Source organism: Pseudopodoces humilis, chromosome 4 (assembly GCF_049639895.1).
Source record: "Pseudopodoces humilis isolate 2021_Gansu_Grassland_sample_001 chromosome 4, ASM4963989v1, whole genome shotgun sequence".
Lineage (NCBI taxonomy): Eukaryota > Metazoa > Chordata > Aves > Passeriformes > Paridae > Pseudopodoces > Pseudopodoces humilis.
The window spans coordinates 65,558,181-65,579,849 of record NC_142203.1 but is presented as its reverse complement, the minus strand read 5'-3'; the positions used below and the strand labels follow the sequence as shown (position 1 = coordinate 65,579,849).

Sequence of the window (21,669 nt, the reverse complement as noted above, 5' to 3'; positions counted from 1 at the left end):
GTTTATATCAAGTCAAATAGTCAAATAAAGATTGGACAATACAAATGAGAAGACAAGATTGATAACATATTCCATTTCTAGAATGATCAAAGCCAAAACACACGCCTTCATGAAATTAAAGTGCTTGAATATATTATAACTGTAATACAGACACTGAAGAAGGCAATTTTCTTTCTCAGACAGTGTATAACACTGAATATGTAGTCAAATAACATGAAAAATAACCACAATTATTTCTCTTTTGAAGTACCTGTGAATTTCTTGTGTTTAATGTGTCCCGAAGTTTCAGAAGTTACTGGCTGTCCTAACAAAGACTGTAACTTTTCCTGAAAAGTCTGCATTGGTAATAAGCTTAATGGCAGGTGACACTCTGGTTCTTTCATTCTGAAAGTATAACAAGAAACTGCTCATGAATAACAAAGTAATATCCATACATAATCTGATGAAGGTCTGTTAAATGAATATCTATGCCAAAATAACTAATCATAATACCTTAAGTTCTACACCTACTAGGAGTATGGGAATATGAATTTCTGAGGCAATATATAGGGCTTGTAACAATAAGCTTTATGGTAATAACTATATAACAAAATATAGCATACTAACTCCAACTGTAAATTTACCTTGAGAGCTCATCAGAGTTCTGATAATACAGCTGGTAGGCCAGACCAATTGAAACAGAGAGCTTCCAGTCCCCAAGTGTGTGTGCTAACCACACAGCTTCTGGAATGAGTCCACCAATAAAGAACAAATCAAGAGCATATTCAGCTGTCCACACAGATGAAAGGTTCTGGTCCCTGACAGCTCTGGTAACCAAACAGTGTTGCAGTGGAATGACACGAGAAGGTAAGTCTGTGACACGAAAAGCACATTTTAGAGTTTACACAAATCCTCATGCTATCAGATCAATAATCTACAATACATTTGTTCACACTGCTTGTGGATTAGTATCAGTGTGCAATTGCTTTTATTATTAATTTACTTTTATTAGACGTACACTATAGAAGTACATCTGCAGCAGCTCATGCAGCTCATGCAATGATATAAGAGTGTGTTCAAAAAAGGCTATTTCCTGCTTAATAATGCGGAATATGAAAGCAAGTGCAAAACTTGTGGTTTTTTGTTGTTCTTTTTTTACTTTAAATATTTCATCTCACTGATGGACCATTTGCAAATTTTTTTAATATCTGTAGGATACACCAGAGGGTATACCTGAGATAAATGGAAACTCCTAGAGTTTTCCTAGTGTACCCACATTGTTTGTACATACTGGGTTTATTGCAGAAGACAGAATGTTAAAATACATTTTTGAGAAAGAGCAGAACATAATATTCTGTGATTCTTTGATTTTAGGAGAGTACAGAGAGAAAAACTTCAGACAAATTTAGTATCCCCTTCTTTGTCTAGATTTAGATTTGTTTTTCTAGGTTTTGCTTCCTGGTTCTCCTGGAGAGGTGCTGATCAACATGAATTCTACGGAGTTATTTGCTTCTCTCACAGTTTCTGTTTTGCTCAGACAATGGCATTACTTAGGAGATATTCACAGTACTCCAGCTCGTGCCAATGTAATTTTACCCCAATTGTCTCACCATATACATTGATCTTTGCCTGATCAAGTATTAAAATCAAGGTTTTATTTTGTAGGTTTTATCTTAAAAGCTGTCCAAATAAAGTATTCAAAAGACCACGAAGAAAAAAGTAGATACCAGTGCATGCTGTAGTACATAAACATTAAAAATACTCAATGTATTCAAATACACTACAGAAAACCTCATCAAAGTAAGTAAATATTGTGAAAAAATATGTGGCATTATAACATCAACTTACTGGTACAGTACTTAATATTCTTCCAAACAAATCTTTATTCCCACAAACATTTGAAAAACTAGCTCTGAAAATAAGAATTTCCTAACAAAGGAAATCTTTAAATAGAATCTCTCAAACCACTCACTGTGATAAATAGTAATTCTCAGAAAAAAAGCTGAGAAGCAGGACTTAAACTACTAACAAGTACTACTTGTGTTCAACACCAAGCAACTTGGCATTCCCACCTGCTTTGACAATATGGTATCTGAAGCATTTGGATTTAGATTCCAAGACCCTGACTGTCAGATAAGCAAATAATGCTTTCCTCTAGCTTTTCAGCTGGGGTCACACCAAATCACAGATTCAATTCAACTACTTCTTCAGCACTGCTGGTATCTCACTTTTGGGAGGATTAAAGTCAGTCAGAGCAGATCTTTAGGCAAAATTGTGACAAAGTATGATAAAAAGGCTGAGATACCTAATGCCTTCCCTTCCTCAGTCTTTAATAGTAAGGCCAGTTTTCTGAATAACAAGCCCTTTAAGCTGGAAGACATGAATGGGTAACATAATGAAGACCCCAGTTGAAGGGAAAATGGTCAGCAACCTGACACACCACTTAGACACACACAATTGGGCTGGATCTACCATGGGATCTACCATGTACTGAGCCAGCTTCCATCATTACCCATGGTCCTGGCTCATCAGGGAGGGACACCCATCTACAGGAAGAGCTGGAAGAATGGTTTGGAGAACCACAGACCTGTCAGCCTGACTGTGGTGCAGGGGAAAGTCATGGATCATCTTGAGAGTCATCATGAGACATGCACAAGACAACCAGGATCGGTCCCAGCCAGCAGGGACTCAAAAAAGGCAGGTCCTGCTTGACCAGCCTGATCTCCTTCTATGACAGGGTACAGGAAGGCTCTGCAAAGGGTTCTGGATCGACAGACTGAGGACAATTGTATGGTATTTAACAAGGCCAAGTGTCAGGTCTGCACTTAAGTCACAACAACCCCTGGCTACACTACAGGCTGGGGGAAGAGAGCCTGGGAAGCTGTCCAGTGGAAAAGGATTTGGGCATGCTGCTTGACAGTGGCTGAACATGAGCCAGTGTGTGTGCTCAGGTGGCCAAGGGCATCCTGGCTTATATCAGGCATAGTGTGGCCAGCAGGACTTGGGTAGTGATTGTCCCTCTGTACTCAGCAGTACAGAATGCTTTGGTCAGTTCAGGGCCTCTCAGTACAAGAAAGACATTGAGGTGCTGGAGTGAGTCCAGGGAAGGGCAACAAGGCTGGGGAAGGGTCTGGAGCACAAGTCCTGCGAAGAACAGCTGAGGGAGCTGGGGATGTTAGGCTGGAGAAGAGGCTCGGAGGAGACTATAATCACTACAACTCCTTGAAGGCAGGCAGGCTGTAGCCAGGTTGGGATCCATCTTTTCTCCCAAGTGCCAAGTGATAGAAGAGGAAATAGCTTCAAGTTGTACTAGAGGAGGTTTAGACTGGATATCAGGAAAAACTGCTTCTCTACAAGGGTTGTCAAGCATTGGACCTGGCTGCTTGGGGAAGTGGGCTGAATCTCCATTCCTGTAGGTATTTAAAAGATGTATAGCTGTGGTGTTTAGGAACATGGTTTTGTGGTGGGCTTGGCAATGTTAATGGTTGGACACAGTGATCTTACAGGTATTTTCCAACCTAAATGAGCCTATCTGTTGGAAGAAAAATTATATCAGCTACACTTTTTTTGTGACATCTTTATGGTTTTTTTTCCTGTCTCCTACTCCACTGAAAAGCTAACTTGATCAGCAAGTTAAAGTATAACAGACATCATTGATACATGTGAAAAAAATGGTAAAATGTAAGCAACTAGAACTGCTTGTACAGGAAATACCTTGTTTGATGTGTAGTGGATGAAGGATGTCAACACTGTGAGGGGGAAAGATATAGAGCAGCTGCTTTGTGAAATAAGCAGCCATGAATCGCGCCATGGATCGAATCACAGCCATGGCAGTGTCAGTATGAATGCTGGTTACTATCCATAGTTCATGCTGAAAATATTTGATATCTGAGAAAGAAAATCAAATTATAACATTATGAGAAAAAATATTTTAAATTTGAATGCTAAAGTTATTTAATCACAGGTTATAAAACATTTTTTAAAACAAGCAAACTTACATAATTCCTTGACAAGCTTGCAGAACTTACAGAGCCTAAGCTTTTACATAATTACACATTATACTAATATTAGAATACTTTTATACTAGCTTTTTAATCACTGGAGATGGACTTTAGTATCTAAATTTAGACCTGCACTGAGTCAAAAAAATTCTTGTGGAAACCAAGAAATTCAGATTTCAGACTTAGACTTTGTAAAAAAAAAATAAAAATTTACAAGCACCTGCAAAAACATCCCACTGTCAAATAAGGACTGGTGACCAAACTAAAATCTGCTATTTTTTCATATTGTCTCATAAAAGAAGTTTAATTAATATAAAATCAAATCTCATAATTTCCCCCATATTTTTCTTATTCAAAGTTTTTCTTGGAGAACATTTGAGTCTAAAAATATTTAGCAAGTGACTAGTAGACAATGAGAGTTGTCTAAACATATATTCCAACAAGTGCAGCATAAATATCATCTGAGGATCAGAAAAAGTAATTGAAAACAGTATAAAGCGAAAAGTGTCTAAAGCTGTCAGGTGTGCATGTGAAGGCACAGAAATTACAGACACTAGGTTATTCAAACAGTGCCAACATACCTTATCACACTTTTAGGCAATGTAACATACCAGAAAAATTTTCCATCTGGCTTGTGGAGAGCCGTGATCGCCTTAAAATCTCTCTTACCAGATGATCACAGAGTCCCTGAGCTTCACACAGATTATACTGATACAGGTGACAAAACAATATTGCAAGATAGTATCTACGCTGAAGAAAATACGCTCTTTTCCCTCCTGTGTTAAAAGATTAAAAAAAGGTAGAAGTCCAAGTGGAAGAGAAACAAACACAAAAACAGATGCAGCAAGTGAAAGTACCAGTTCTTTCCTCTCCAGAAACACATCTCCTTAAACAACACACTTTGATGAGTAGAAATCAGGAGCAGCTACTTTAAAATATGATCCCTCTACACAGCCTCTAAGTCCCTAGTAAGTTAATGTTCATCCACAACATCTTTATTTCTAGAGATATGGCAGTTTTCAAAACAATACTATGCATAACTGTTAAGTCACAGACAGACAGGAGAGCTTAAGGAAGACTAGACTTCAAAGAAAGAATGCCTGAACCACAGTGGAGTTGCTTAGACACCCACCAAGCCTCTAATATCCTGATTTTTTTTCCTCAATGAAGTATTCCTCATTCTAATAATCAGCAGAACATTTTTACATGATGTCTGGAAAGAGACTCTAGTATATCTGTTTCAAACCAACTCTTACAAAAACTCCTGACACAAGTTTTGTTACTTTCCAAATACTAATTATTTTAATTTTACAGCTACTAAGGAAGTTGATTTTTGTTCATCTGTTTTCCCCGCCTCTTTCTGAAGGGCAAACAGAGTCACAAATGCAAAATGATTATACAACTTACCCCTCCACTCTCAAAGATTTTATTCCTTACCTTTTGTCTTGAGTTCACAAAGAGATCTTTTCCAAATATCCACAGATTCTCTGTATGAGCCTAAAAGGAACTGCTCCTCACCTACAAAAGTCACATATTGACAAATTAAAAGCTCTACATAGTTACTTTTACATTTACAAATACATATGCTCTTATTCCAGCATCAAAGTTTTACTGAAAGCAGAACAAAGTATGTGACCCCCCCAGTAAACTTCTATTCTCACAATTAAGTCAAAGTTTTGAACATCTGAGAGAAGATGACTTTGAACACTCCTTTCAAGGACAGGTAATGTATGAGCTCTCCTCCAGGAGGACCTAATGTATTATATGGAGTGCTGTAGAAAGAGGAGTTAGAATTGTCATTTTAGGGAGAGAGATCAAGAATATGGCAAGGAAACAGCATTGTGAAGGAAGACATAAATGGGAAGCTGGGCTGAACAGTGTAGAAGTCAAAAGGAAGGTAAAACATAGGATAGTAAAATGTGAGAAATTAGGCTACAACTTGGAAAATAAATATGCTAGATTACCAAGTACTTTAGGTTACACTAATTTAGATGTTTCATTGAAGCCAACTACATTGTGAATACAACAAGCTCCTGTCTGCAATCACCATATGGAGTGAACAAGCTTTTTACACAGAAATCCAGTAAGAGACACATTGTGACGCTCATTTACTTCAAAAGAAAGAACACAGGAGATCAGAATTTTAATCTTTCATTCAGATTCCTTAGGACACAACTCAAAGCAAACTCAAGTCAATTCAGCCTTTTTATTTAGTTTAATAAGCTCTAAAGATTATAATACAATCTACAGACAGAATTGTTCTAATACCAGGACATAAAGTATTAAGACAGAATTATGAATTTTAAGAGAAGTCCTAATGTTCCCTTTTTAAAAATCTAGTAGTCAGTTACTGATTGTTAAGTTGGACCTAATTTTCCCAGTTTACAATTAACACTTTTACTAACCAGATACAGAATTAATCTTCAGATGTTGTTCTAATGTCATTCCTGAAGACTGGATGGTTGCTTGAATATGACTTAAAAGCAATGAGACAACAGAAGCCTCTTCTTCATTCTTGTTCATTTTCCTTTTCAGCTGCACCTGATACCAAACCACTTTCTTATACAATAGTTGCCAAAGTACAGTCAACCTGTATTTCAAGAAGTATAATATTATGAAATTAAGCAAGAATTAACAGAGTTGCTTACATCAATTTCCTACATTCTTTTATTTTGCTTTATGCACCTGAAAATTAAGTTGTATCAGCTACTTTCTCGATTTCAGTGAGGGGAAAAAAATTTGCCTCATTTATGACTAACAAACATTAATTCTTCTGTATTTGCCTAAGTATAGCAATCTACTTTAAGAACCTCAGCACCCCCAAAATTAATCCCCTTGTTAGCTAAACTACGGGGAAATGAAATAATCTCAGAGAAACCTCAGAACAGGTATTAGTATCTTTATAAACAAGACTGATTAAAAAACAATTAAAGCATAACACGGAAAAGCAAAGACAAGAAAACAAGATTGCAGAGTATGGTTTTAAGACAGGCAACTCCCTGTTGCCTAGCACAGTCCTGTTAGATGTACCAGCTCAGATACACAGTAAGCTTAACAATCAATACACGTTGTTATAGACTTGAAAAAGCTTACATAAAACCGCAACAATCTGTAACTTGAAGCACTGCATTCATAATTAATACATTGAGTCAGTCATCCGCACAGTGCTCAGCACCTGGAGCACAATTAATCAAAAATATGGATTATCTTCTCTGAGACAACTGAAACCTGCATATCAGATTTGCAGTGAAGGCAGTATATTTAAGGATTATTGTAGAAGTACCTTTCAGTGTAGTAGGAATTAATTCATAAATTATAATGCTACTTAGGTTCTAAATGTCTGGAAAGAAGAAGCCTGCTCATGTGAAAACCACACTTTGATTCACTGGAGTTTTGCAGCACAGAAATACTCCAGTGATAACAGCACAATTTCCCAAAAGTTGGACAGCACACTTCAGTCAAGTTTATGGGTATGGAAGAAATAGGTCTGACAGTTTAGTAAGTTTCCACAAATGGATTTTTCTTATCGCTCTAAGACACCACAACCATAGTGAATAAAAACTTTGCTGACTAAATTGACACCATTGATATATTGCATATGAGCAGACTCCTGATCCATAGAGTTTGCAACTAGGAAATGCACAAGAGACAGTTAAAGCATCTAAAGTTTCGACATCTGGATTGATGCTGCACTACCAGGCCTGGTGTCAGCTGTCAACCCATCAGCTATCTCCAAACTGATTTACAGTGACAGTTTAGTCACCATAACCAAACTATATTCAACTATAGATCTGAGTCTTAGTCTGTATGTTTTAACTGTTTATCATGCCTTTTCATGGAGTAAAAGGCAGGAAAAAAAGCCAAAAGGGTATTTCATTACACTTCTATCTCTTACAATTTTTGTTCCATTATACAGAACCACTTAGATTGGAAAATACCTGTAAGATCACTGTGTACAGCCATTAACATTGCCAAGCCCGCTTCTAAACCATGTCCCTAAATACCACAGCTATACATCTTTTAAATACCTACAGGAATGGAGATTCAGCCCACTTCCCCAAGCAGCCAGGTCCAATGCTTGACAACCCTTTCAGATAGTGTGTGGACCAGAGTTGGACACAGGACTTGATGTGCTACCTCACCAGTGCCAGGAACAGAACAGTCACTTCCCTAGTCCTGCTGCCAGGATTCCATTGGCCTTTTTTTGGCCACCTGGACCCACACTGGCTCATGTACAGCTGCTGTTGACCATCTTCCCCAGGTCCTTTTCTGCAGGGCAGCTTTCTAGCCACTCTACCCCAGCCTGCAGTGCTGCATGAGGTTGTTGTGACCTAAGTGCAGGACCTGGTACTTGTTGAACCTCACACTGCTGGCTTCAGCCTATCAATGCAGCCAGTCCAGATCTCCCTGCAGAGCCTTTCTCCCCTCCAGCAGATCATCCCTCCATCCAGCTTAGTGCTATTAGTGAACTTAGTGTTATTTGAGTGAAGGTGCTCTCAATCCCCTCACCCAGATGATTGATAAAGATATTAATCAGGGCTGGCCCCAGTATTGAGCACTAGGGAACACCAAAGTGACTGGCTGCAGCAGGATGTAACTCCATTCACCACCACTTCCTAGGCCCAGCCATCAGCTATTCATCCATCTTAACCCAGAAAAGAGTGCTTCTTCCAAGCCATGAGCAGCCAATTTCTCCAAGAGAAAGTTGTGGGAAACTATGTCGAAGGTTTTACTAAAGTGCAGGTAGACAATATCCATAATCTCCACAGCCTTTCCCTCATCCATCAAGTAGACCACCTGTGACAGAAGACCATGTTGGTCATGCAGGATCTGCCTTTCGTAAACGTGTGCTGGCTGGGCCTGATCACCTGGTTTTGCTGTACATTTTTTTCCCCATGCAAAGCTTATTCATACCTTTTTTCTGTTTTTGCATCATGGTTTACTTGAGGACATTCTCTAAGCAGAGATTTCAGTGAGCTGAACTGCTGAGTAGTATCATCATCAAGAACTAAGAAAACAGGCACAGTGAGGGAGTCAAGTTCCACAAGAATATTACTGTCAGGAGATGCAAAAAAATTCTCATACTGTAGTACACACACTCTGCTTAGGGTGTGAGAAACCATTTTCAAAAGACAGAAGCATGCCAAAAGGTTTTTTGAGAACAACTGATCTTGCTGCTGTATAAACATCAGTTTTAAAGTTTCTAAAGTCAGTTTTGCCACATGACCAGTCACACTGGCTCTTGAATGCCAGTATAAGACAGTCAAACACTGCTGAAAATATTTCAGGACACAATGCACCCATTGAGTATTCTTCACAGACTTGTTTAGAGACGCATCCTGGTTTAGCGAAGTACATTTCACAAACTGAACAATGCTGAAAAAATGGATAATGCAGTTCACTGTGTAATTCAGTAATTCATCCTTATCTTCCATATTTTTTGAAATCCCTATCTGCCATGCACCAAGGAGGTTTTTCTGAATGGAATACAGTTCCAATGATGATTTCTCTTTCTCTTCAATATCATCTTCTACATGGATGGTATCAAACATTGATGCGAATTCTAAGCAGCCTTCATCAGCTTTACCAACAAATGAATAGATTCTTTGGTTATAGAAGGTGGAAGGGCTATTGTAAAACTGCTTTTCATTGTCTGATTCTTCTTCGTGGTCCTAAATCAGACAAGCAAAAAATCAGTGGTTTAATTCAAGTTTATATAGAGAGGGAGAAGGTGAGAGAGAGAGAGAGAGAGAGAGAGAGAGAGAGAGAGAGAGAGGGAGAGAGAGAGAGCGGGAGAGAGAGCTCATAGACTGCAAAAAATCACCATTTAGTCAGTCTCATAAATGAAAAGTTTCTGCTTCTTAAATGCTGGTATGTTTAATGAACTGCAGTTTCATCTCAGTCTCAAATTAAATGTCATTATTTGCAAAACAGTTGGGCAGACAGAAATTAAATTACCTAACAACAAAACTACACTGCCAATACAGCAGTAGATTTTATACCAGAAAATAAAACCCCGTCCTTCATTAAGCCTAGAGTACAATACAGAGATTTTTGACAGATACCTGTAAGATATAAAAGGTATTCAGCAAAAGCTCAAAAGCATGAAATGAAGTTGGGAAAGGCTGTTCAATAACTATGATCACAGGGCCACTCTTCCTTATGACAAATACAGATTTTGGAACTGATTAAAGAATCCTCTAAAACTCAGGATAAAGGTAAATATCTTATTTACTAAGCATAAGACTGTTACTAAAATAGTCTACAGCCCCAGTATATCTAATAGCTAATGTTACATTTTTTTTACAAAGTGAAGACAAAGTATTAGGTTTCCAGGCAAACCTTAGAGCACCTTTCATTACATAATGGAGATTACAAAAGGGCAGGAGAGAGACTTTTTTACATGGACATGTAGTGATAGGACAAGAGGCAATGGTTTTAAACTGAGAGAGGGCAGGCTTAGACATTAGATATTAGAAGATATTAGGCAGAAATTCTTCACATTCAAAGTGCTGAGACTCTGGAATGGGTTGTCCAGAGAAATATGATCTATGCATGAAGTGTCCAAGGCCAGGGGTTTTGAGCAATATGGTCTAATGAAAGGTGTCCCTGACCCTGGCAGGGGGTTGGAACTGGATGATCCTCAAGGTCTCTTCCAACACAAACAGTTCTATGTATTGAAACACAATAAACTGATATATATGTATATTGATAGATAGTCTTCAAAAAGTCAATAAATGCTGAAAGAAATAACTTGCTAAAAAAAAAAATCAATTTGAGAAAATAAGCATATTCCTCATGCCTATGAAGTAAATGGGAGTACTGAATTATTTTTAAAACACTGGTTAGAATAAATAAATCTATTATTATTTTTTTTAAAACCCCCACTGTTATTTCCATTTAGAATACCTTAAATTGACATAGTTTCACAATAATAAGTGGAAAATATGTTATTAAGTACCAGTAAATCCATGGTTTTCTCATTCAATTCTGTTGTATCATCCTTCAGGAATCTTGGAATAGTGGAAAAGATAGAACTTTGATTTTGAACTTGTTTTAAAAGACCAGCTTTTAAAGACAACAGTGATCGGAAGTACCAAGATCTCCCTTTACACTAAAAGAAATAACAGTAACAGAAAACATATTATCAGTTTCTAGTAAGACAGACACTTTCTAAACAAGTCAAGGAAATTGGTTACTGATGTAAAAAAGCTTCAGTTCAAAAGTCCCAGACAGACATTGAGAACAGGTCAGCAATCATCTGTTGCACAGAAAAAAGCTACCATTTGACCATGCTTCAGGGAAACAGAATTCTTTCACACCAGACAACTTTAGTTTACTTCATACTGAAAGAATCTGCTCTCTTGGTGCCTGAAAAAGCCCTAGAAATTTTCTAGTATGTAGGGTTTTTCTGCATTTTTACTATTAACATATATCTTTAAATCTTCAAATCCCTGCTTACTATTCTAGCTTATGCAGGAATACCATGATAACTCACTCCTCCAAAAATCAGAAGAGAAACTGGATTAGAAGAAAAGCTGCATTCTATCAGCAAATGCAAATATTCTTAAGCAAGTATCTATAATATCCTACATAGACAGCAACAGCTGCAACCTCTTCCTTCTATGGCTTTCCTTCTCCCAGACTTAGCTCCATTCAGAACTGACAGAAAATTAAACAAATGCTTTAACTATGTTTTAATTACCACCCTTGAGTGAAGACCTAGTGGATAAATGCATGCAGTACCATAGGGACTAAGTCATAGAGGATTTACAGAATTCTTTGTGTATCATTCTGAAAGAGTGAGTTGATGAGAGTAGCATAATGCCTGTCAACATCCCCAATCAACTCTACAGATACAAAGCCCTGTTTATTTACAGATCCAGAAAAATAATATAGTGACAGTTCAAACTGTCCCACTTACTATACTTTACTGAACTATCACCCAGACACCAAAGGAATAAAATTTCAAGAAATCTGTATTCATTGTTTGCAGATCAATATGGTTACTTAAACAACTTCATAATTCAAAGGTACTCGGTCTAGAATTTACACCTTTTCATGCACATGAAATTTGAACCTACAAAATAGTTCATAACCCTACCTTGAAGTTCAGCAAATTCTGACGGATGTTTTCAAGCTGTTGGGTTGAATCAAGCAAGAGGGATCTTATAAATCCCGATGGTGAAAAGTTGTTAGGAAATCTTAGCAGTGTTATCATGTATCCATCAGAGACAATGAGGAAGGGTAGTCTTGAATGTGAAGCAACAGAGAATCTCTGTCTCATGAGGTCACGTTCAGAATCTGAAGAACCAAGAGATTGGCTGGAATCTTGACAACAAGAGTGGTGCTGTCTAAAATAGAAATACATCAAAAATTAAGAAGAAACTATCATATGTAATAATAATGAAAAGAATAATTTCAGAACATGTAATACCATGCAATCTGCTACCCAAATCCTAAGGAAGTGTCTACACTTTAGCAGGATGAGCACCCTGGATAACACTATTTATACTTGCAAAAGCATTTTGCTACAACAGCAACTTCTTTTAATTTAAATAAATTAAAACTAGCTTTCAGTACCCATTTATTATTTCATTAGTAATAATTGTATTTTTTCATAATTAGACACTACATTTCTATATCATGCTTTCTTATCTAGCTCTTATTTGGTATAACTAATGCTTGAAGATGAAATTTGAAGGGTTAGGCTATGAAAGTCATATATAAAAGACAAAAATCCCTTGAAAATCTGTATCTTACGATTTCAGCATCAGTTCAGATATTCAATAGAAAAATTTTATAATCACACAATATTTCTCTTCCAAAAGGGTCTTTCTTATACAGAAATCCCTCCTGAGTTTCAGAAAACTGTGTTATACATGTATTCTAATATTAGCCACATAACACATTGTTTGTGTTTACTCTAAAAAAATTGGTTGCATATATTAATATATCATCATAATTCATGTATTCTAATACATTTTAGCTTCTGATTTTTCAAACAGATAATGGTAAGAAGGTAGTATATTGCTTTGAATGTCTTCACAAGCTGTTATATTTACACACTATCTCGTTTAAGTCATGCAAAGTTAATAAGATTTAGAAAAAAAGTTTGGATTCTATTTTGTTTTCTCTATTTAGATTGTATCACTTTGAGTTTATGGTGAAGTCTGTTATCAAAAATCCTTCTACTCGCTCATGCACCCAGCAGCATAGTATCAGACTTTAGACCTGGAAAATCCCAAAACAACATTTTAAAAACTAATTACTTTCTGTCCATGCAAATATGTTATTTACAGTATCTTACATCAGGTTCCATACACAATATTAAGCAATGAACAAAGAAATAGCATTGGATTAAAATAAACTTGCACTTTCAGAACTTTTCTAAGTTCTTATATTATAAAAACATGCTAATTTTAATTACTTATAAATTCAAACACTTTTAGGAATGTAACAATTAGGAAAACTAATCACTCTATATATACTTACATTGTCAGAATGTCAATTTTCATCACAACAAACGCATTATAAGAAATAGAAGAGAACTATGAATGAGAAACAGATATTGGAAAGACACATGAAAAGCAAACAAGTGAATTTGAAAGATAACATTTATGCAAAATTATAATAAATATGACAGAAAGTAAGGTAAGACCAGAAGACAGAAATGCATAAACCTTTTTAAGCCCTTTTACCTGTATGTTATTAGTGGATGAAATGGAATAAACTGTGCTGGTCCAAATTCTACAGAGCATCCAGAAGCAATTAAGGTCAGCAATTCCCCCATACATGTCAATAAAACCAAACATCCACGTTTTAACATGCAAGCCAAGAAAAGGCTATCAGGAGTCCAACTCATATCGCCAACCCAGTAAGATCTAAATTGGGCAGGTAAAAAAATATTTTTTCTCTGTCAAACTTCTGCATCAGTGGGTTAGGATAGTTATAAAATAAACAAACAAACCATAACACAAAACCAAAAGATCCACAATAGCAGCAGAAATAGCTCAATTACTGACCTGATGAACCTGGATGGGGTCATGTTATTCTTGCTACTACAACCTTTAAGGCTACCCAAAACAGTTACAAAATTCAATGTGTTTAAAAACAAAACCTGAGTTGCCTAGAAAGAAAAAACACAAGCATCATAAATGTTTTTATCAAAATGTCATTACTGTAAAAGAAAGTCTACTGCCAACTTACACTTTATATCTGGTGAACTGGTAACATTATACATGGAAGTAACAATGCATTTCAGTATTTATTACTATTTGAACATTTACTGAATTCTACGTGTTGTTCTACACCTGTAATTCAATATTCTTTTTAATGTAACTGTTTCTAAAACACTCAATATAAGATCACTCTTTTTTTGTCTTTCTGGTAGTTAAAAACTGGAGCTTTGAAGAACTGCATCATCCAAACCCAGTACATCAAAAACACTGGCCCATATTCCCTGTCATCATTAGCATTAAAAAGTACACTAAAATTTGACCTCTGAGATATTAATAGGAAAAACATGAAGTGGGAACTTCATCTGTTAGGCTGAGGCTTGACTAAGAATCACACAGAACTTTTGCAGGTACAATACAGTAACTGAAATTAATTTATTATTTATTACAGCTTAGAAACGACAGAGGATCTTACACCAACTTCTAGGTGAACACCACACATAAACAATTATGAGTTATAGTAAAAGCTATGGATGTATCCATTTACATTTATCCATGTAAATATAATTTCATATCCCCTTATGAGTGCTGACAAATCATCTTAAAATTGTGTTTTTAAATCTTTGTTACCACTTCATTAAAGCAGAACTGTTAGCTTAAATGATGCACTGTCATACATACCTTTGGATCAGTTTGATTTACAGCTACTGCAAGCAGAAGTCCATCTCTTGAAAATGCACATAGCAGAGCTCCTCTTGACTTTACAGACACACACTGAGGAACCATATTAACAAGAGAACAAGTCTGCTGTACCCACTGGATCTGGTATGGCAAAGAACTGAATACCAACCGAAAGACAAGAAAACCAAGTGGTTACTCCATTTTGCAGAATCAGATTATTCCTATATAGTAAAACACCATGCAAGACAAAAGCACATAAAACACAAGCTATTAAAAAAAAAACCCTGTTTTTCTTCAAATGCTTTAAAAAAGAAAAATATTTTGTACTTAAACAAGTTTAAAAACTATGTCTGAGCACTAAGAATTATTTTTATGGGATTTGTAAGTTTAGATCATACAAACATATACAAATATATACAATGATCAATGACATATTAATTGAGGCACTTGCATTCTAGCCAGGAACAGCTTCCTCAGACCTTGTAACATCGTCTACCACAGGAATACTCAGAATTTCAACAGCATTTGGCCCTGAACAAAAAGTTTGTGGATAACCATAACTGGAAGCATTCAGTGACATGTTCAATTATGATTCCAGTAACCTGATCTAGTGGAATGATCTAGTGCCCATGGCAGGGAGGTTGGGCTACATGACCTTCACATGTCCCTTTCAATCCAAACCACTGTCATCCTAAAAAGATTCAAAACATGATAGAAAACACAAGAAATATTCTGTCTTGAAGTATGCCATCTAACTGACAGGAAAAAAACCCACATTAATATGAAAAAATTAATTCAACAACAGCAAGCAATGAAACTAAGCATGATGTGGCATAAGAAAATATGAGGAAGATGTCTGAGAAATAGCTACAATTCCAGGCTGCAATTGCTATAGTGTGGATAGCTAGCCAGCTAGATACATACATACATATGCATTTCTGCACTGGGTATATTATGCTCTACTTTATTTTTTACATAGTACCAGAAAGGAATTACCATGCCACTGATAAACTGAAGGTTAGGTAAAGGAGGACATCATTACTTATCAAAAGGACATATAACAAAAGCAGTTGTACCACATCATGTGCTGGGCAAAATTTTAGCAACCTATTCAAATAACACCTGCAGAGGGCATATCCATTTAAATTCATAGACGTGTGTCACCCAGGAAAAGGAATGGACTATCCATGTGCTCCAGATTATTACTCAACTGCATTTTTAGGTGGTTGTATTAGTGTAACTATTTCAGTACTTGGTCCCAACATAGATAAAGAAATGCATACACACACTTCCACATAAATCAAAACAAATGAAAAGGGCAACAGAAAACCAATATAATATGCAAATACACATAATAAAGAAGAGGAAGAGGTAGCCAGGGCATTCATGGCTGCACAGTACAAGAAATATAAGAAAATGTAAGACATATAAGCAACATAAGAAAAACTAAGAAAAGTACATTCTATCATCATCATGCAAAAAAAACTATTTAACTAAAATACATGTGTGTGGTAACAGGCACATGTATACATAGCTATCCACAGAGAATGATAAATACACCCAGTTGTATCTATGTGTAAACTAATAATGAAGTATGGAATATGTAAATAAATGCTGTTGTACTAAACACATTTTACAAGGGACATGTAAAGGGGAGAATGAGGGGAGAACGGCTTTAAAATGACAGAAAGCATACTATGAACATCCAAATGTAAACATAAGTAGGTGCTTATAACCATAGGTTAATGAAACATCCATGTAAATGTGTTCTGTTGCATCTCTGAATTCCAGCTCTAAAAAATAATTAAAACATTCCTGATGCTGTTGTAACTTCAGGTGTCTTTGAACTTACCTAACATTTTTAAAGGTATTTTCATGCCATCGAAGAATCAAAAATGTAAGCATCAAACACTCGCCAGAGTAAAATACAAAAGAACACAAACAGCAATCGCCCAGTACCTGTAAAAAAAGAGAAAATTATCAAAACAACCCCAAAAAGCTTGTCCCACACAAATTTCTCTTTAATTACCTGTATGTTTAGATCAATAGCTATTACAATTCAGATTAAATAACAGAATGTTGTCATTCAGAAATGTAAAGGCTGGCAAAAATATAAGTGGGGCAGAAACTCAGATCTGATCCAGTATGGCTATTCTTATGTTATCATCAAATGCAATATGAACCGAATTATTAAGCCTATGCAAAATGCCAAAGAGGCAGACATTGCTTTGAAACTTCACTGTAGCTTTTGTGGCTCTAATTTAAGTAAGAAATAAAATGATTGCTTTAAGGTTTACTTTTTACCTCATTTTGTATGAAAGCAGCATCCATTCCAATTTCTTTTTCTTCAGCAGAAGGCAATATGACTGATTCATCAGGTAAAATTTGTGTCCAGTGTCCAGGAGAGTTTCTCCCAGAGGTTGTATTTTCATGTTCTGAGCTCTCCCACAAAAAGGCACATGCTGTAGGAGTAATTAACAGTACCTTTCTGCCATCTCCAGATACATACAAGGACAACCTCATTGAACACTCTGGAGAAACAAAAACCAAAAAAAACCACAACAATGTGCCAGGATAGCTTCTGTTCCTTTGTTAGACATAAAACTAAAAATAATAGAAAAAGGAAATCTCTCATCTATAACAAGAAATGCAAGCTGCTGTGTTAAGCATCTTTAATTTCCAGCTTCATCACTGACAGCAGACCTTGGGCAGCAGTGAAGTCAGATGGATGTTCACCTCTATGCATCCTATGAATTATCTCTCCCACAAAACTATTAGAGATGTTTTTCCTGAGATTACCTAAGTGCTCTAGTATGGATTACTTTTAGCTCCTAAATATACTACTGATCTTCCCTGAAATGACAGAATTTCTTGCACAACACTTAAGTTTAGAAGCTGGTATCAATGATGCTATCCAATGTAAGACAATATTTGATACTTAAGTTCCCAAATACGTGACTGTATTTTATTCTTTCCAGCTAGCATTTGTCATAAAAGCCCACTTAGACAATAAGCTTCAAATTATACATATACTGTTTACATCAAATGTATGTCTGCCCTAATTCATAACCTAGTCAGGAATGTTTTACAGTAAAAAATTAACCATTAAAAACTATACTTAAAGGATCTGAAACTGAACTATTTGCACGGGATTACTAAATGAAAAACCTGTACCACTCAAATGACATTTGCAAAAGTTTACCTAGCATACAAATGATACAAATGCAAAACGATGTGAGAATACAGTTTTTACTCACTTAATAACTTTTAAAGAAAGGAAAACAACTTTCCCTTTATTCCATTTTTTCACAGGATGAATTGAAAAAACCTACCTTGTGCTGCTGCTACTACTTTCTTGGACTCTTCAATTGCTGGTACAATTTTCAAGCAGTCCTGATCTTTATTCCAAAGAAAGAGCTCTCCTGTTGTAAGTATTCCTGCCAACCAAGCAGCTGTGTTCATTGGGGGAGAGAAGTTTCGAAGGGTATTACTGTGAAGTACTTAAAATTACTTCTCTTCCATCTTAGCCACAGTTTTAAGTGAATAGGCAGAGCCTTTAGATACCTGCCTTTCCAGACTGTTACAAATACAAACAAAATAACCTGAGCTTATAATGCATAAGGTATTATACTTAACCATTTCCTGACGTTGTTAAGACAACCACATTTTTCAACAATGACTGCAGCGAAGGGATTTTCTTCTTTGTCTTCCCTGACACCAGGTTAATTTCATTTATATGTTTACCATCTAGAAGAAAAACAGCTTCTTTTTCCTATTGAAAGAATAAAAGAGCATTTAATTTTTCAAAATATTGTTTTCTACCCAGGCCTACAGAATAATGCAGAGATAAAAAATGCTAGGGGAAAAGTAATTTTAAAAAATACAGTAAGGCAGCAATTGCCATATTAATTTAATTCTTTGGCATATTTGCTTTACAGTACATTATATGTAGCATGGACTTACAGTTATGATGAATTTGATTCACAAGTTTCAAAATACCAAGCTGAGATTACAGTCGTTATTAAAAAGTTATTCAATGTACCTCTGTTAAACTACCTCCTAAAATTGACAAACTTTGGACTTTAACTATCTATTGTGGTGTTTAATTTAGTGAGATATTTGCCAGTGACTTCAATAGAAAAAAAAAAAAAAAAGAATAATCAGCCCCAAATTGCTACATAGTTAAATTAAAATCATTGAACAAAAAAATTTAGTGCGATTTTATCAAAGTGTAAGAAAGTATGTCTTTCAAGAGATGCACGATGAAAAAGGGGGAAAAGAATCATTCACATTTCAATGTGCTGTAAAAAAAGGTTATGAAAAACTAGAACCATCAACACAACGATCCATCTATGGTGTGGGTCCTTCGCGGTAGGAAAAAAAAATAGCTCTGCAATGTTTCTCTGAGAAATTTTTAATCTCCAGCTCATACCAGTAAGATAGAAGTCATTTATTTTATAACTCTTAAGGTCACTCAGAGTACATCCTAAAGTTGTTTTTACACCCCCCTAAAACAAATAGAAGTGCAAAGTATTATACAATTAAAACTCAGAGTTTATTACACTTACCTGTCCAACCCACGATACGCGAGGCCATGGTTTTCTCTGCTTGATACATGTAGAGATGAGCACATCTAGCTTAATCTCCATTCTTACTAAGCCTCTAGGTAACCATTATACAGAAAAGCAAATAGTGGCTTTTTCACACATTTATAGAGAAACTGAAGAAAGAAAAAAATAAATAGACCATAAATTTTTGTTAGCTGGGGGTAGGTGCAGAGGAGAGGAATTCAGACGCAAAGTCCTGAATATCTTCAGCAGCTTCCTGCTAAACACACAGAGGACTGATGCTTACCCGTACTTCCAAACTATATTTTCCTCCGGGCAGCACACGGGCGATGTGCTGCTGAACGGTGCGGATCACGCTCGCTCAGAACGAGCTGAGAGAGGAAAGGTGGAAGTACATTGCTGAGAACTCCAAAAAGGCACAAGACCAGGAAAACGTCCTGCAGCCTCGTCCGGCGGAAGACCAGGAACCCCAGGGCAGGGGCGCCGGCCTGGCGCGGGGCCAGCCGCTCACCCCAATGCGGGGAGCGAGGGGCGGCACAGGCTTCCCCCGCCGCCGCCGGCCCCACCCGCGGCAGCCCGCGCTGTCTGCGCCCGGCTCAGGGCGGACTCCTCCCCCGGGGCAAGAGCAGCGGAAGGTGCTGCGCGCCCAGACCGCTGCTCGCTCGGCGGAGCCGGGGCGCTGAGGGAGCCCGGCACCGCTCCCCCCGCGCCGCCGCAGCAGCCGGGCCGGCGCAGAGCGCAGCCGCAGCCCCGCCCCACGGCTCCCGGCCTTCAGGGCGGATCTTCCTGTGCGGGCCCCGGCGGGCTCAGCGCGCGGTCTCTGAGCATGAGGGCTTCGCGAGCGGGGTGGCAGTCTCGTTCGCCGCCCAGAAAGCCGCATGCATCTTGGGCTGTATTCAAAGCAGTGTGGTCAGAAGGATGCAGGGGGCTTGGCCTCTGCTACGCTCTGGTGATACCCCCACCTGGAGCGCTGCATCTAGCGCTGGGGTCCCCAGCACGGAAAGGCATTTGACCAGTTGGAAAGGGTCCAAAGGAGTGCTGCAATATCAAAAGCAGGAACACCTGTCCTATGAAGACAGGCTGAGAGAGCTGGACTTGTTCAGCCTGGAGAAACTAATGCAAAAACCTCATTGAGGCAAACTGGTACTTAACGAGGGCTTAAAAAAAGAGGAATATGGGACTTTTTGCAAGGGTGTGTAGGGGATTAGGTTTAAACTAAAATATAAAATATTTACATTAGAGGTTAGAAGTAAATTCTTTGGGGGTGGGGAGGGCACTGGCACAGGTAGGCCACAGGAGTTGAAGATGCCCCATCCCTGGTAACACTGAAGGCCAGGTTGGATGGGGCTTTGAGCAGCTTGGTCGAGATGAAGGTGTCCCTGCATATGGCAGAAGGGTTGAACTATTTGAATTCTAATATCCCCTCCAACTCAGACCATTTTAGGGTTCTGTGAAGTCTCATGTATCAAGAAAACTGACTGGAGACTTGATGATCAACATGACTCCCTCAGTCCGGAAAGGCAGACACCATGGATTGCCAGCCCAGAGGCAACAGCACACCCTGCTGTGGCTCCATGGGGGATAATCTGCATCAGTATTTGGGGATGAAGGGCATGAGTAACAGCTGGAGACATAGCTGTAAGAGATCAGCGTTCTCTAAACAATACAGGAATTACTGGAATTTAGATTGTCCTGGTTTCAGCTGAGATAGTTACCTTTCTTCCAAGTAGCTGGTACAGTGCTGCTTTTGATTTAGCAGAACAATGTTCTGTAACATACTGATGCTTCAGTTGTTGCACCATAGTTGTTGCTCCATATAACATGAGGGGGTTGGGCAGAAGGAACCCTCCACTGCTCAGGGACAGGCTAGGCACCAGTCTACCCATGATGAGCAATTGCATTATGCTTTACTTGTGGCTCTTTGTTTTATTCCTCTCTTTTTGTTACTATTTAGCTTTTTTTTAATTATTAAACAGTTATGTCAACCTATGGATTTTTTTCCAATTTCCCCTATCCTATGGAAGCGGGTGTAGGAGTGAGAAGTATGACACAATATGTTTTTGTTATAAAAACAAAAGGTTATGTGTGTGGAATTACCTGCTGTCATCTGAAAAATATCAGCGGTAACTTGGGATACACTTTGAAATACTACTACTTTGATAAATTTGCAGTGTTGCCAGGGGGATCCTTACTCCATTAACTGGAGAAAAAACCAGAAGACCTGAACTTCAAGTCTGTGATTTGTGTCTGTTCCAAACTTTT

At 37.5% G+C, this 21,669-nt stretch overlaps 1 protein-coding gene across 7 annotated transcripts in view; it reads right to left on the bottom strand.

The window, feature by feature from the left end:
* Positions 1-19,896, bottom strand: part of CPLANE1 (ciliogenesis and planar polarity effector complex subunit 1) — a 57,070-nt gene extending 37,174 nt beyond the window's left edge. For all 7 annotated transcript variants that reach the window (XM_088054404.1, XM_014257010.2, XM_088054409.1 and 4 more), the window contains exons 1-18: positions 19,694-19,896; positions 19,408-19,559; positions 18,476-18,611; positions 18,172-18,291; positions 17,144-17,370; positions 16,692-16,798; positions 14,840-14,996; positions 14,006-14,109; positions 13,682-13,864; positions 12,085-12,334; positions 10,942-11,094; positions 8,895-9,652; positions 6,386-6,570; positions 5,418-5,498; positions 4,592-4,756; positions 3,694-3,867; positions 624-852; positions 251-384 (exon numbers count right to left, since the gene is read on the bottom strand). In XM_088054404.1, the coding sequence (XP_087910530.1) occupies positions 251-384; positions 624-852; positions 3,694-3,867; positions 4,592-4,756; positions 5,418-5,498; positions 6,386-6,570; positions 8,895-9,652; positions 10,942-11,094; positions 12,085-12,334; positions 13,682-13,864; positions 14,006-14,109; positions 14,840-14,996; positions 16,692-16,798; positions 17,144-17,370; positions 18,172-18,291; positions 18,476-18,611; positions 19,408-19,488 (3,244 nt within the window). In that variant the 5' untranslated portion in view covers positions 19,489-19,559; positions 19,694-19,896. The remainder of the gene's footprint in view (positions 1-250; positions 385-623; positions 853-3,693; positions 3,868-4,591; positions 4,757-5,417; positions 5,499-6,385; positions 6,571-8,894; positions 9,653-10,941; positions 11,095-12,084; positions 12,335-13,681; positions 13,865-14,005; positions 14,110-14,839; positions 14,997-16,691; positions 16,799-17,143; positions 17,371-18,171; positions 18,292-18,475; positions 18,612-19,407; positions 19,560-19,693) is intronic.
* Positions 19,897-21,669: the final 1,773 nt, after the last annotated feature.